Source organism: Strigops habroptila, chromosome 1, assembly GCF_004027225.2.
Source record: "Strigops habroptila isolate Jane chromosome 1, bStrHab1.2.pri, whole genome shotgun sequence".
Classification (NCBI taxonomy): Eukaryota; Metazoa; Chordata; class Aves; order Psittaciformes; family Psittacidae; genus Strigops; species Strigops habroptila.
Window position 1 is genome coordinate 96,731,838 of NC_044277.2, and position 16,060 is coordinate 96,747,897.

Sequence of the window (16,060 nt, forward strand, 5' to 3'; positions counted from 1 at the left end):
TAGCTCACAGACATGCCTTTTCTACCCTACCAAGACTTCCTGGGTTGTGTGCGGCCACATACTGTAACTAATGGTAGTAGCAGAAATAATTCCCAAATTCACATAGAGCAAGAGGCAATGCTCGTCTGTCTTATGCATATCAGACTAGAAATCCATGCATTAATATAAAAAGGCCTTGTGAACTATCTTCCCCATTTAGATTCTTTAAGATAAGAAGAAAATCCCTCTGTGAACCTCTCTCGAGTGAACAAAATACAGCGAGTCCTTGTGGTCACTCATTATAAATCAGTAGTAACTGTACCTTTCATCTCTTTATACATCTCTTCTCAGTACTTCTTCACATTCCATCAGTTTTCTTGAAGTACAGATACTTGAAACGGAACCTGTACTACGGTAATATGCAGTAATGTCCCCCGAATGGCATCACCATGTTTTTATTTCTTTACTACCATAATTCCAAAGCCTATTAATTTCTATACAAATTCATCTATGTTTGTTTCTCAATACATGATCCTTGTATATTATTCAAGCAAAACATTGGGGGTGTTAAAAGGAACCTAACATATAAATGAACTATATTAACAGTCCAAATTGGTTGGTATATATAACCTTCCACATTATTCATCACTGCACTAATTTCATCATCTGGTATCTCCTTCCATGTGTTTCTTCCTGCATCCAAGGATTCCGGTTACTCTGTAACCTCAGTGACAGCACAGCTCCACTGCTGGCCAAGTGACGTAGCCTATCACAAGAGCTTGAACTGGTCAAGAAATACATACTGGCAAGCTCTGCATTACATGGCCTCGAGGTCTTTAGTGACTCTACATGAACAGCAGTTTGCCTCAAAGAAAGCTTTGAGTCCCAGAAGAACCTGAGTCTATGATATCTAAGAGATCTTACCACTGCCAAGTTGTATTAGTCAGTACCAATGCTCTGTGATGGGCGAGAGGATATATGGTCAGACTCTCATATGGCCTCTGCCATGTACCACGCAAGAGTTTCCAATAAGCTATTCCCCAGCTGACTGGCAGAATACAATAGAGAAACTGTGGGGCAGCAACAGCCACTCAGGGAAGACATGTCCACACAAGTGTTGTCCACACAGGCTCAGCATTCAAACAAGAAGCCACTAAAGATGTTTGGCTGAACAGGAAAAAGAAGAGAGAGATGGAACCATCTCATACAACCATCACATACAGCTCCACTCCTGAAGCCAGAAAGTTCTTGCCAAACTGAAACCACTTCCCACCATTTCCTTTTCCTACTTTGTTTTTGGGGGTTTTGGGGGGTTTTGGGGTTTTTTTCTCCTCCCCAAACAGGAGCCATGAGTAGGTGGCAGGCAAGCAAAAGAGGCTAAGTTGTCCTGGATGAAGGAAGATCTGCATATTTACAGCTCTTTTCCCCAGCATTCTTTACACGCTCTGCAGCTGGCTGCTTTTCATTTCCTAATCTGCGTTTCAGCTCAAAACAACCCCCAAGACCACCTCCTGAACTGTGGTCATTCACCAGAGCTCCCTACCCCTTCCTTTATCATTTGTGCTTTTCCTAATTTTCCTATCATTTTCAAGGCACTGCTTCCTAGCCCACCAGTGCTCTTCTGCCTTTTGAGGATGCTGAGGGCTTCAACATGCACTCAGATGTCTTTACTGATGCAAAGTAATATTTATGTCTGGCAAGTATTTAGCTCTGGCAAGAAGCAGTGGTGCACAGGAACAACATTCTGTGCAGTAGAAACAGAGTACAGGAGAGTCCAAATGTGATGTGTGAAATAAGCCTCCACAGAACAGTTCAAGGAGGGAAAGCAGAGGAAAGAAAAGATGAGTCCTAGGTAACAATGCAATCTAAACACCAAGGAGGCCAAGAGTAACATTAAGTGCAGATTGATTCTTGCTAAAATATTTGAGAATTTCCCACTCTTTTCATCTGTATTGAGCAATAGATTTCAGAGGGTTTCATTTTCTCTTAAGTAGTGTTTTTGTTTGGTACTTGCTAGGTTTGTTTTTCAAATTAAAAGTGAAGGGACTCTGTTATGCACAACACTCACCACACAGCAGCATAACTCTCCTATTAAAGCTTTTCTCTCAATTCTGTAAATCCAGAATGGAAACTGTCCCATCCCATATCACTAAAGCCTACCGGATGGTATAATCCAAGACATAATGTGTTCTGCTTCTCTCCAAAGCACCTTCATCCTTGCATGAAACTCAGAGAAAACCCTAAACTTACCATCTGCTTCCAGGGACCTATCCACACCATGCAGAACACCCACTACATGACTTACTAAGAAAAGCATGATTTGGCTTGTGAAGTTTTACTGCCTTTCAGTGAAATTGATTTTCAAATAAAAGTCTTCCTATCTTCACTTTTTTTCCCCCATCCAAAGTACAGTCTATAAATAGGAACAAAGTATTTTTATATTCAATTTTAGTCAGTACAAAAGACTTGGATAGGTATGGGAAGCCCATGGTTCAGAGGGCTAATACATGAAGGAAATAAAGTCAAGGATGAGGAAGAGAGTTGCAGCTAAATTATTCAACTTCTCTGTTTTTTTTCCTTTAAAGTTGCTTAACAAGAATGACTGCCATCTGGACTAAAAGAAGCCTTTATCACTTAATATCCTCAGACTTTTAACAAAGACTGTGGCAAAAAAGCAATTTCTGACACCATCAGATCTCAGACCAAAGGTCCACTCAGCCAACTGGACCAGATGCTCAATGAAAGACTACAAGAAATAAAATTTTTAAAATATCCTGCAGTTTGGTTTTCTCCCCCCCCACCCCCCCTTTCTTGTTTGTTTGTATTTTTTGTTTTTCTTTGGGGTTTTTTTACAACTATACTGGGTATTCTAATAAACATACTTCTGTACATCTGTACATTAAATTTTATTTTTTTACTATATGTGTAGAGCATCATAGCTGTAACACTATTGCAAAAACCAAGATATGTAATATTCCCCTTGTATGACCTTCCTGTTTCTTACAGCCATGGTTTACTAACATCCTAAGCCTGGACTGCCATGCAATGAATTTGTCCAATACCTTTGTTTGAACCCATCTATACTGTAGAGAGCTGAAACATCATTTAGTAATAAATGCTACAATCTAATTTGACATGAGCTAAAACAAAACCAAAAACTTTGTGTTTGTTTTAAGCCTGTTGCCTGATAATTTCATCACATGTGCATATGTTCTATAAATTGTGTCCGTATGTTCTATAACTAGTAACTCTGTGATGCCTGATGATCTCTAGCACAGTTATCTTTGTCTATCATTTTTCTAACGAATTCTCACACACCTTCTCTGATAGAAATCTTTCCACCTCTCACTAGCCTCATCACTTTCTCTAGAATTCTTCTAGTTCTACTAGTCACTGTGTCTTAAGGGATATAGAACTGCATTCACTTTCCAGGACACAGGTGAAACATCAATTTATACATTATGATATCATTAACTTCAGTTTTGGTAATTCTTTTCCTGTAATATCCAGTATAGAATTTTCCATTTTAATCGCTACTGTTAAGCTCATATTTGCAAAGAACTGTCTATAAAGATGCCAAGAATTCCTTCCTGAACCAAAAGAGATAATTTTGACAACAATGTGGCTACATTGGTAGGCTTATTTTCTCTACACACTTTACATATGAATTCATGACCTTACATTTATTTTGCTATATTACCGCCCAGTTTTTAAACACTCTTCCCCAATCTTAAGACAGGCTTAGGTTCTACTGCACTGAATAATGTCACGTTATTGCCTAATTTTGTTGCTTTGTTATTTACCTCTTTAGAAATCATTCATCATACACTGAACACCAATGGGGAACCAAAAAGGCATTCTTTCCATTACAGAAACTGAACATTTATTCGTCCTGCTGCAGACACCACCTCCAGTAGCTCCAAGACCCAGGGATTCCACTAGTTCAGATTTGTTCTCTCCAAAGCTATGCCTGTAGTTTCACCAATTAGTGAAAATATACTTTGGTCTTTGCCTCCATTATCCCTTGACTAGCAAGTTTTTGTCTCTGCGCGTCATCCTCCCAAAGCAGAAGACTGTGTCTTGAAAAGTGGAAAATCTGAAAAGGGGGCCACAGTGGGAAAACAAACTGAATTACCTGTGCCACACTGTGGCAAAGAGAGCCAAAGGAACCCTTTAATTTATGAAGAGGAGGAAGCAGGGACAGCAGGATGATTTTCTCCGTATACTTCAATCACTAGAGATGTCCATGTTGGAACACTGAATAAAGTAGTACCAAGCACAATCCAGAAGTCTGGAAAATGTCCATGAAAGATTTAAATAATGCAACATGTTTAATGAACTAAACACAAAGTTGAGAGATGAACATGAAGATGTTTAAGTACATTCTATGTAAGTACAAACATTCACAAAATCCCAAGTGATAAAAAGCTTTTAAATTAAATACAGAAAAAAAAAATAATTTAAAAAGGCAAAACAAGAGCCAATGGACAAAAGCTGCCATGAGACAAACTACACTACAAATCACTACCACACAGCACATGTCAGTTAGGAGCAGGGCAGGGTGGGGGATCACACTCCTGACAGTTACAATGACACTCTCTTCTACTTACACCCAGCTGACACTGGTGTAACCTTCAGCCCTTGCTTCAGAACACTCTAGCTATCAGAAACAAGTTATTTACAGAATCAAAGGGGCTAGCATGGCCGTTAGAAGTTCTTCAAATCCTTCTTTGCCCCAAGTCAGTATTGATCTGCCCAAACCCTTCTTATCAGATATCTGTCTGAGCTCTTAAACCCTACACTGATAGAGGTTCTACAGGTAGTATATTCCATTTTTAATCTTCAGTAGCTAGCCAAACTGCAGCTTGTCTGGAAGGAATAAGCCTCACGGTAAGGACAAACTGAAGTTGAGTAAAATACAGGTGTCAGGTGATCCAAAAATCTCTTTTAGCCATAAGATCCATTAATCTGTAAACAACTATGATCATGCAGATCAACACCCAGCTTTATGGCTGGGGCTGACTGACACCAGGGCTTTGGCTCTTTGATCACAGGATGTTCTTTGATTAATACAGAATACTGGGGAGAGACAGAATTTACCATCAGCCAGTTCCCTCAGGACCCTGGCATGCATTTCATCAGGTCTCATGGACTTGTGTATGTCCAGGTTCCCCAGACAGCCTAGAACCTGGTCTTTTTCTACAATGCACATGCAGCCCAGCAAGTCAACCATATGCTGGGCTGCATCAAAAGGACTGTGACCGGCAGGTCAAGGGAGGGGATTCTCACCCTCTACTCTGCTCTGGTGAGACCCCCACCTGCAGTCCTGCATCCAGCTTTGGGGCCACAACATAAGGAGGACATGGAGCTGTTGGAGTGAATCCAGAGGAGGCTACCAAGATGCTCCAAGGGCTGGAGACAGGCTGAGAGAGCTAGGCTTGTTCAGCCTGGAGAAGAGAAGGCTCCAGGGAGACCTTAGAACAGCTTCCAGTGCCTAAAGGGGCCAAAAAGGAAGCTGGAGAGGGGCATCTAGGGATAGGACAAGGGGTAAACAGCTTTAAACTGACAGAGGGGAGATTTAGATTAGATATGAGGGTGGTGAGGCACTGGCACAAGTTGCCCGGAGAAGCTGTGGCTGCCCCATCCCTGGCAGTGTTCAAGGCCAGGTTGGATGGGGCTTTGAGCAAACTGGTCTAGTGGAAGGTGTGCCTGCCTGTAGCTTTAAGGTTCCTTCCAACCTAAACCATTCTAGGATTCTATGATGGGTGGGACTTCGTTCCTGAGATTCAGGGACTAGAAAGAATTGCCAGTGAAAAGCAAGAGGAGGGGGAAAAGTAGTTGAGTACTTCAGCCTTCTCCATGTCAGTTGTCATCAGATTCCCTGTCTCATTTATTGGGGAGTACAATTTCTTTTATCTCCCTTGTCTCTGACTAGCATACCTGTAGAAGCCTTTATTATTCACGTCCCTTGCCAAATTTAGCTTTAGTTGTGCCTTAGCTTTCCTGATTCCACCCCTACAGACCTAGGCAGTATCCCTGTATTCTTCCCAGGATGTGTCTTCCTGCTTCCGTTGCCTATACATTTCCCTCTTGAGTTTCAGTTTAGCCAGGCTGTCCTTACTCAGCCAAACTGGTTTCCAGCCTTCCCTGCCTAATTTCTTGAACGCGGGAATTGATAGTTCTTGTACTCTAAGAAAAGTGTCTTTAAATAGCTGCCAGCTCAATGTCCAAATAGAGATCAGTATCAAGTGGAGCCCCTCAGGGGTCTATACTGGGACTGATACTAATACCATAGATAGTGGGATTAAGTTCACCCTCAGCATATTTGCAGATGAGATCAAACTGAGTGGTGTAGTTGACAGGGTAGAAGGAAGGGATGCTATTCAGAGGGACTCCGACAGGCTGGAGGAATGAACCCATGTGAACCTCATGAAGTTCAACAAGACCAAATGCAAGGTCCTGCACCTGGATCAGAGCAATCACCAGTACCAATACAGACTGGGGGTGAACTGATTGAGAGCAGCTCTGTGGAGAAAGACTTGGGGATATTGGTAGATGAAAAATTAGACATGAGCTAGCAATGTGTGCTTGCAGCCCAGAAAGCCAGTTGTATTCTGGCCTGCATCAAAAGAAGCATGGCCAGCAGGTAAAGCGAGGAGATTCTTCCTCTCTACTCTGCTCTCCTGAAACCCCACCTGGATCCAGCTCTGTGGCCCACAGTACAAGACAGACATGGACCTGTTAGAGCAGGTCCAGAGGAGAGCCATGAAAATTACCAGTAGGTTGTAACACCTCTCCTATGAAGAATAGATGAGAGAATTGAGGTTGTTCAGCCTGGAGAAGAAAAGGCTCCAGGGAGATCTTATTGCAGCCTTTCTATACTTAAAGGAAGCTATAAGAAAGATGGGGAGAGACTTTTTACCAAGGCCTGTAGTGACAGGACAAGGGGCAACAGTTTTAAACTGAAAGAGGGTAGGTTTAGACTGGACATAGCAAGAGTTTTTTTGTTGGTTTTTTGTTTTGTTGTTGGTGTTTTTTACAATGAGGGTAGTGAGATACTGGAACAGGAATAGATGATCTTTGAACGTCCCTTCCAACCCAAACCATTCTGTCCATAAACCACACACTGAATGAGCTTTGTACTTTCTCCTACAACTAACTCCTATTGGCCACTGTCCACATCGAGTCTGATCAGCATACCAGCCAGCTCAGTTATCCGTGGTTATCCCTATGATCTCAAAGAAGAAAAAAATAAACTAAAATCATAAGTAACCTTTCCATATGTCCTCTCTCTACCATGGAAACAGAAAGCTTTAAGAAATTATCTATAAGTAACATTTAAAAAATCATTCTTCACTGACCTAACAGCTGAAAATACAGCTCTTGCTCTCCATCTAGACATCACCTTTTAACTATAAATTCTGCAGTTACCATAAATCAAACATATTTTGCCAGGGAAAAATGACTGGTTTAAATCTTTAAAAATCATGAATTCATAAATTTTGAATGTTATGCCTTGTTAGGCCTTGCAATTTCACCAAATGAAATCAAATTTCTTTCGCATCATCAAAAGCACATTTGCAAATCAAAGGCCACATGCTTATCAAAAGTTAAGTTTATATGATTTCCCACTTCAGTGCAATAGCTGTGCCCATAAATTTAGAAATATATGATTCTAAATTGTGTTTTCATCTCTGCAGTTTAGGATCTTGAAAGGAGCTGAACTGCCTTTAAACAAATTATTATTAAAATTCTTTCACAGCAGAGAATAAGTGTGCTGAATTTCGGGGTAAAAAGTGAAAGATACAACATTGATTAGACTGAAACTGACATTCCTGGAGCAAGCAAATTCTTCAGTCTTGCTAAGGGCTTTCATTTAAGACATGGTGATAATTATGTTCAAAGAGAAATGCTTCTATCCCTAGCTTTGGACAACTACCATAGCCAAACACAGACCTCATCATTACAGTTAAGACTACAAAATAGAAAAGACCATTGGACTATCAAAGGCCATAAAGGAACGTTTGTCTCTCAAATGCTGGAATCAATGAATACAGATTGGTTTAAAAAATAGAAAGAAAATCAAAACAATTTTCTATAAAAATTCATGGGACTCTTCTGCAGCACTGAGGCCACACTGCTATCAATACATCCAGGTACGAGAATGACCATATCACTGTTACTTTCATATTTACCCAGTGAGTATCAGAAACATTTGACAAGGGCATCTCAGACTGTCAATTCATCAAAATCAGACATACCTCACTTGATGACCTCTGAGTAACATTTCCTGAACAAGACCTACTAGCCACTGTCTGCATTATGAAAGCATCATGGAGAACACAGCAATAAGTGTGTGAGCTAGAAGAAAAATCATGCAAATTGTAGTTATTTGCTCATTTCTAGGCAATTAGGACACTTCTGTATAAACTAAGAACCTGGATAACTCCCATGATATGATACCAGAACTCTTCATCCTTTACATTTTAAATTAAGAACCATTCAATTACTCCAACCACAACTTTCAGAAAAAGCTAAATTCCTAGAATGCTATTCAATTTAACGGGAAACCAGCAAATTCCAGGCATTAGCCCAAGCACTCTGTTCGAAAACCACTTGCGGCGATACCGTACTGGAAGAAGAGTGCACTCCAAGTGATAAGTACTGAAGGTTGAACTTAACACCTTGCCTTTCATCAAAAAGCTAAAGGAGTTTTAATACATAAATTCTTCTGATTCCAGGAGGGGGGGGTGTGGATTCTCTGCAGGAATATACATTAGCGGGTTTATTCTGCGTTAACTTTAACATCAAAGGCTTATTAACAAGTTAGTCAGCATAGAGAACATGCATGGCATGCAGTATTTACAAGAACAGAAAGAAATGGAGTTGGGTGTCAGAACTGAAAAGGAAAGAAACTTTCCTAGACATCGACTAAAAAAACCCTTTTGCCACATTTGCTTCCTGGCATTCAGTGGTCATCTTGAACCCAACACCATCCGTAAGTGCAAACACAAGTAAAAAAATCACAAAAGCACTTCCTGATGAGCAGGTTATTATTCTCCTTCTAATTTCTTTTGCCAAGCATCTTCAGTCATGCCCTTTTTGTCCAGGCTCTCCCTATGCCAAATACCTCTCATTCATACCACAGTCTTCTATCATTTGGAACCTGAATGAGGAGAACTACCAAACTACCTTTCTAAAAGACACACCCTTACTCACCAACAGCTGCGAGCTGGATACAGGTACCCAGTACCATTAAGAACATACCAAAGTCAATGGCCCTATAGTTCTCCCTGGACTGAGCCCAAGAGAACATTCAACTGAACAGAAAAGGACACAATAGTGACAGAAAACATAATCACAGAAAACTGAAACAACTCCTTCCAAGGAAGATAACTTAACATTGAAACAGCAGACCTACAAATGTGGGGAATTTTCTAACATTGTTTATTCCAAACAAATTATGCTGACTCCATAATTAGATGACTACAAAAACTTAAAAGGTATGTGAAAGAAATAAAAGACTATTCAGCATTTGCCTCGTCTTCCTATTCCTTTTTCACATACCCATTATTAGTCAGAGACAGGATACTTGTCTGCCTCAGCATAACACAGTTCTTAAATTCATGTATGTTATGATTGGTTGACTAGTACCACACTTTCCCTAGCTCACAGAATCAAAAAGCCAGAGGTAGCAGCACTGGGCAAAGCTCCCAACTGTACTGCAGCAAGCTAGGCAATATGGTTGTTAAAGGGCCAAATCAGATGACAAAACAAGCCTAATGTGTCTTAAAACAAAAAAATAATAACAATAAAAAAAAAAAAGCTAGGCTGTTTATTCCCAATGCAAAAGAGAACACATTTTTCTACCAGACAATTTGTGCTACCAGTGAAGTGACCTGTGCAGGCTGTAAAAGGTGAAAAGGAACTGATCCAGTTGTGGGAAAAACAAAGCCCCTTACAGGCATACTGTGTACTGACTCAGGAAGAAGATAGATGGATACAGGTGGATATTCACCAGTGGAAGCAACAAGAGGAATTGAGCTAATAGTAGAAAATAAAGATATGAGTGGCAGATTTGAGTACCTTACCATGGAGATGACCAATACATATCGAACAACAGCAGGTACTGCAGAAGTCTGCCAGCTGGGAAGAAGTAACCATGCTAATTTAAACCTGCTGTGAGAAGCATGGTAGCCCTACAAATCAATAACCATCTGACAAAAACTAATCACATTTACTTGTAGCTAATGGAGTAATGAATTACCACAAAGAATATCTGCTACTACCACTACTCTTCATTCTTTCCTCTATTAGGCTCGCTTTTAGCAACTGCATTCTCTAGCATTATTTGCTCTAAGCCAGTCTACTCTGCCTAATCAGCACCCTCCCTGTCAGCACTAGCAGAAACTATCACAGAAGCAGCTGGCCAGTGAAAGGACCAGCTTAGGTCAAGAGCAGCAAGTGGGCAGTTCAGGATTTATTTCACTAAAAAACATTTCCCATATGTCCAAAGGCAAACATTTTCCAGTCCCAACACAAAGCACAGACACATTCTTCCCACCTAGAACAGGTCATTTTTCAAAGGGCTAAAACCTACCTGTACCAGACTAGGTAGCTGATGAACACCCGGAGTCACATGTGTGCAGACCAAGAGGAAGCAGGAAATTTATCCAACAGGATGGGGCAGGAGACCACATATTATGTCATGATGAATTAGCAGCAGATAGTCTCATTGACCTGAAGCAGGAACAGCTCTAAGACAGCAGGCCGAGGATGCATTTGGACCCAGCTCTGAAAAGAGAAAGTACATACTGAGTGAGAGGGAAGTAACATACAGTATAAATAAAATTTCCTAGAACAGCACCAACCCATGTGACACTTCATAAGCAGCACAACTGAAGGAAAAAGAAAGAAGAGGGAAAAAGCAGGCAAGAAAAGATGCGACTATACAGTGACTAGGGACTTCTCTTCAAGCAACTGCACACAGATACATGTCCACATTGCTAGGGCAGTACTTTTGCCCAGGCATTAGGCCATCCTTACAGGCTATTCAACCTACAAATGGGAGCCAGCTTATATTTGGGGAGATTAGAAAAAACATGAAGAAAGTACACTACTTGCCTACAACCTGTCAACATGTTGAGGCATGCTCTAATAACAACCATAGGATAGTTAAGATTGGAAGAGATCCCTGGAATTTGCCTGGCTTAACCAAGACGCAGGGCTATCTTCTTACACAGATGTTCTCAGTTATGTTTTTGCCATCAGACATATCTGGTAACCCCTGGGAAAGCAGACCAGTTCAGGAACTTTAACTGAGTCAGCTTGCTTTCATTCTTCAAAAATCAAATATTTAAAGGCTATCAGAGTACTCCAGCATTTCAGGAGGCATTATCAGCTGCCCTAGTACGATGGTGAGAGCGTTGCAAGCTGGGAGAACTAATGATCCCACAGATTTAGGGTATAGGCAGCCACCTTCAGTGCCTGCATATTCATGACAGGTCCCATAGAAGATGAGAAAGGGTAAGAAGGAAAAGGGAGCTGCTCCTTGGGAACAGCTGAGCCAGCTGCACCTGTATACAAAGCACTGCTGCTTCTGACAGCTCTGTACTGCAGTTGAAGAAGAAAAGAAGCATTACAGCAGAACAGATGTGAACACCAGCACTCATAGCATTCACGGGCGTAAGCTCATACCTACTCATGCAGTCAGAAGCAACTGCTCAAAGAATGGATAGTCAAAAAAACATCACAGTGCTAGCCTAGGCAGTGCCAGTGACCGGCACTTTGAAGAATGAAAGCATGAGAGCAGACAACTCCATTAGGGATAGTAACAAGGCTCTAGGTCCAGCAGGGTCAAAACAAGGGAAGGACAAAGGGCATAAAGAAGATCATGGTGAATTGTGCTAAAATAGAGCTGAAGTCAAGGAAGGATAGATTCCAGGAAAGCAGTGGCTGAGGCAGAACACAGCAGTGGAGGCAGGAGTAAGAAGGGGGGGCCAGGGGAGTGCACAAGGTACAGAAAGGAACACCACTGCAGCACTGCAGAAAAGGAGGCAACCAGAGGCTGACAGTGTTGGGAATCTCACCCTTCTGAAGGGGTAAGGCTAGGCTGCAAGCTTCTTCCTTACAGAGGGCACGGCATTCTGCCAGGAAAGATGGGCTGGCTCTTCATGGTGGTGTTCCCACAGTAAACAGCAGGTAAACAGCAACAAGGAACTAGTTATTTTCAGAAGCTGCACGACTCCCCTGGATGGGCAGTAGTATGAAGCCAGTCTCTCCAAGACGGACAGTGCTGACAGTGCTAGGCAAGGATACTGTACGAACACACCCCCAGATCATGCTGAACTTGCTTTCTTCTCAGTTCCCCGTTTAATTTCTAACTCAGTCTTTCCCAGCAGCAACTTGCACGCAGAGTCCCTCCACAGGCCATGCTGATAGAGGAAACGGAGGAGTTTCAGGCCCCAGGGAACAGCAATCCCCAACAGCAAGCTCCTGCTGCCAAAGTGAGGTGGTTTGCCTGTGGGGGAAGTCAAGATCTTCTGGAAGGCCATGCAGACCATTAATATCCTACAGATAGAGATCAGTTTGCCCTGAGAGAGTACCTGGGACTCTGTATCTGCCTCTGAAAACTGAGCTGAGGGGCAGCTTAGAGGCAGCAAGACAAATGCTCTCAAAAGGTGCTATCTCCCGCATGAAGACTGGTTGTTCTGGAGCACTGGAGACAGCTGTCAGTTGCAGAACAGCACTGGGGTGTGGAGTGTCTCCAGGAGACAGGGTGTTGAGAACCCTTGTCTCCAGAAGCCCATACAAGGGCCAGCTGGGCAATTCCAGACGAGTGGTGGTGCCTCCCCTGGCAAAGTCAGTCCCTGCTGAGGGAAAGCCTCCCGCGGGGGCTTGCAACCCGCATTTGGGAGTGGTAAATGGGTATTAGGCTTCCCCTCTCTGCCTGCCTCTCCAAGCCAGGTGGGTCCCTGCGAGGCAGCGAAGCCACCACAGCTTTGCCGAGGATGCGGGGGCATGCCCTGGGACAACCGGCGGGGCCCAGGTAGGCAGCTGCTCGGCGCAACGCCGAGCCCGAAGGGAAGCACGGAGAAAGCGGCGCGAGTGTTCCAGCCCCCGGCTCCGCGGAGGAGCCGTGCGGCACAGCGGCGGCGCAGGGTCCGCTGCCCGGACTCTGAGTCTTCCGGCCAGGCGTGCCCTGTGAGCAGTGCCGGGGCGGGAGCACCGCCAGTGCCCGGTGTCCGTGCCCGACCCGGGGATGCTGCTGGCGGGGTGCAGTGCCCGGGCGGAGGTGTCCCGCAGCCAGAGCTCCGGCAGGTGCCCAGGGCGGAGCCATGGCAAGTGCTGCCGCGGGGTCGAGCCGGACGGCAGCCCGGGGCGGGGGGCGGCGGGACCAGGGGCAAGGCTCACCGTCCCGTCCATGCTCCTCCCCGCCGCGCCGCTCTCCCGCTCGCACCGCGGCCGCCGTCCCAGCGCCGGGCGCGGGGCGCCTGCGCGGCTCTGCGGAGAGCGGCGCAGGGACCGTCTGCAAAGTGCGCGTCGTTCGCCGCCCGCGCAGCAGCGGTGGCAGCGCGGGATCGGGACGGGCGACGCACAGCGCCCTCACTGCTAGGGGAGAGGGTCCCGGTGCGGGAGCGATCGCTCCTCCGACCCTGCAGCGCTTTACCGCTCCTTCGGCGACAGGTGGACCGTGTACCCGCGGTCCCCGCGCCCGCTTCCCAGCCCTGCGGGGGCGGCGCGGCGCGGAGCTCCTCCCGCGGACGGGCGGGGGCAGCGCCCAGACCCTTCCAGCCCCGCGGGCCGCCCCAGCCCTGCTGCCGCTGGGAAGCTCGCTCCCGCTCGCCCGCGGTTTCCGCGGCAGCCTCGGGAGAGCGTTGGACAGGCTGCGGGTCCGCTGCCACAGCGTCGCCGCCGCAGTCCGTTCCCGCCGCTACGGCCCCCAGCTCCCTGCCGCTACCGAGCCCCAGCGCCAAAGCGCCCCTCACCGCCACAGCCCCCTTACCAGAGCGACCCTCGCCCGCCACAGCCCCTCGCTTGCCAGAGCGCCCCTCACCACCACAGCTCCGCTCACTCACCGCCGCCCCAGCGCTCCGACGCACCGCCAGAGGCCGCCGCGCCGCCCCAGCGCCCCTCACCCGCTGCTAGAGCATCCCTTCGCTACCACAGCTCCCCAAGCCCGCCGCCACAGCCCCCCGCCTCCAGAGCGCCCCTTAACCACTAGCACCCCCCCCCCACTCACCACCGCCCCCTGCCGCCACAGCTCCCCTCACCCGCCGCCACAGCCCCCTTCACTACCACAGCCTCCGCGCGCACCACAGCGCCTCCGTGCGCCGCCATCCGTCCCGGCAGCCGCCCAGGCCCCGCTCTGGCCGGCCCGGCGGGTCGGGCTCCGCCACAGAGCCCACGCCCAGGCCGCCGTTGGGCCGTAGCGACCGCCCGCGGCCCCACCTGGCGGCGGGGTGATGCCGGCGCGGTGGCGGCGGTACCGGGAGGGCCCCGGACAGCGCCCTGGCTCGTAGCACAACTCGAGGGCGTATTCCGGAGCGTGGCCGCCCGGTGCCGCGGGGCGCTGCGGCCGGGATTTACTAACAGACCATGAGAGTTTCGGTGGTGATGTGAACAACAATGCCAGTGTACCGGCAGTGAACGGGGGGCGGGGGGGAGCTCTGAAACGTGTGTGTTATTTCAAATTCAAACCTGGCCTATACCCGGAGTTACTATCCTGTATTTGCATGTTCTTTTGCACGCCCTTCTCTTAAGGAGCTAGAAACTCCTGGGAGGATGAGGATGCAGGGCTCGGCGGATGGTGGGTTTTGCTGTGACAGTTGTAATGAGAAAAGAAAAATATTTCATGAATATCCAGTGGAAGATACTTATGAAGTATACTTTCAAATAATAACTTGAAGAAGCACTGAAGGGAGTCTGACCTAAGTTGAAGGAGCACTGCAAACAATGAGAGATGAGGATGGGGGTTGTACAGGATCAGCACTGGAAGCAAATAACTCTAAGTGATGCTCCAAGGAGCTGTGAGAAAGCAGTTAAAGGAAACAACTCAGCTGAAAAGGAGTATCAGATAAGCACAAGTCTTATGAGGGGCAGCTGGGGTGGTTTAGTCTGGAGAAGACTCAGGGGAACCTTATCGCTCTCTACAACTACCTGAAAGGAGGTTGTATTGAGGAGCTGGCTGATCTCCTAAGTAACAAGTGATAGGACAAGAGGAAACAGCCTCAAGCTGCTCCAAAGGAGGTTTAGACTCGATATTGTGTTCAAAAACTGTGTAGATGAGGCCCTTAGTGACATGGGTTAGTGCTGGACTTGGCAGCCCTGGGGTAATGGTTGGACTTTATGATCTTGAAAGTCTTTTCCAACCTAGTTGATTCTGTGATTCTATGAGCAGAAGCCAAGCAATTTTGCCAATTCCCAAGTGTTCCAAAAGGGTGTAAGTCTAAAAGCTGAAGTAAAATCTGGTAAAGGTTATGAGGTAGATTTATGTCTCACTGGGTATTTTTAAATGGGGGCTATATATTTATGTTATTTCAGTTTTTTCAGCCTGCATTTTTCATGTGTGTTGCATTTTCAAGCTTTTTTTTCCACAACTACTTGCACTAGAAAAACACTGTTGTAAATGGAAAACAAGTTCTTGTGTTACCTGTAATCCAGAAACTGTCACCTTTGAGCATCCTGGAAGAAATGCTTTAGCGTGCATGTTGAGAAGATAACGTGCTAGCAAAGACAATCTGAAAGAGGAAAGGAAGAGAGGGTGACTGTCTTGGTGGCTAAGGTGACTCAGCCACTTACTGCCCCTCACAGTAAGGTGTCCTTACTGTGAGGGGCAAGCCCTGAGATAGTGTTGCCAGAAAGCACCTTCTGTAGCAGCTTAGGCTAGGACTCCTGGCAGGAGATGAAGGTACCAGCCTGCACCCCACCCATTCTGCAGTATTGTAACATATGCTTTGTGATGGATGTGTGAGAAGGAAATGCTTAAGACCAGGTAGATGAGAGCAAGTTTCTCTGAAGTCTTCATGCTGGAGTTAAGAATGAAGGAGTCTGCTGAGCAAGAATCCCTTGCTTTTCCTAG

At 45.7% G+C, this 16,060-nt stretch overlaps 2 protein-coding genes across 6 annotated transcripts in view; one reads left to right on the plus strand and one right to left on the minus strand.

The window, feature by feature from the left end:
• Window positions 1-14,339, minus strand: part of SMARCD3 (SWI/SNF related, matrix associated, actin dependent regulator of chromatin, subfamily d, member 3) — an 89,959-nt gene extending 75,620 nt beyond the window's left edge. Inside the window, exons 1-2 of one of the 5 annotated variants that reach the window (XM_030491406.1) lie at window positions 14,296-14,339; window positions 10,580-10,773 (exon numbers count right to left, since the gene is read on the minus strand). The gene's annotated coding sequence lies outside the window, so the exon portion shown is untranslated. Of the gene's footprint in view, window positions 1-10,579; window positions 10,774-12,068; window positions 13,482-13,984; window positions 14,177-14,295 lie in introns of those variants that run through there. The other 4 variants (XM_030491385.1, XM_032920366.1, XM_030491375.1 and 1 more) reach the window with 4 other exon arrangements.
• LOC115605743 (nascent polypeptide-associated complex subunit alpha, muscle-specific form-like) lies at window positions 13,000-14,127 on the plus strand. The gene has a single exon (XM_030480649.1). It carries the CDS (start codon window positions 13,000-13,002, stop codon window positions 14,125-14,127), a length of 1,128 nt encoding a protein of 375 aa, XP_030336509.1.
• Window positions 14,340-16,060: the final 1,721 nt, after the last annotated feature.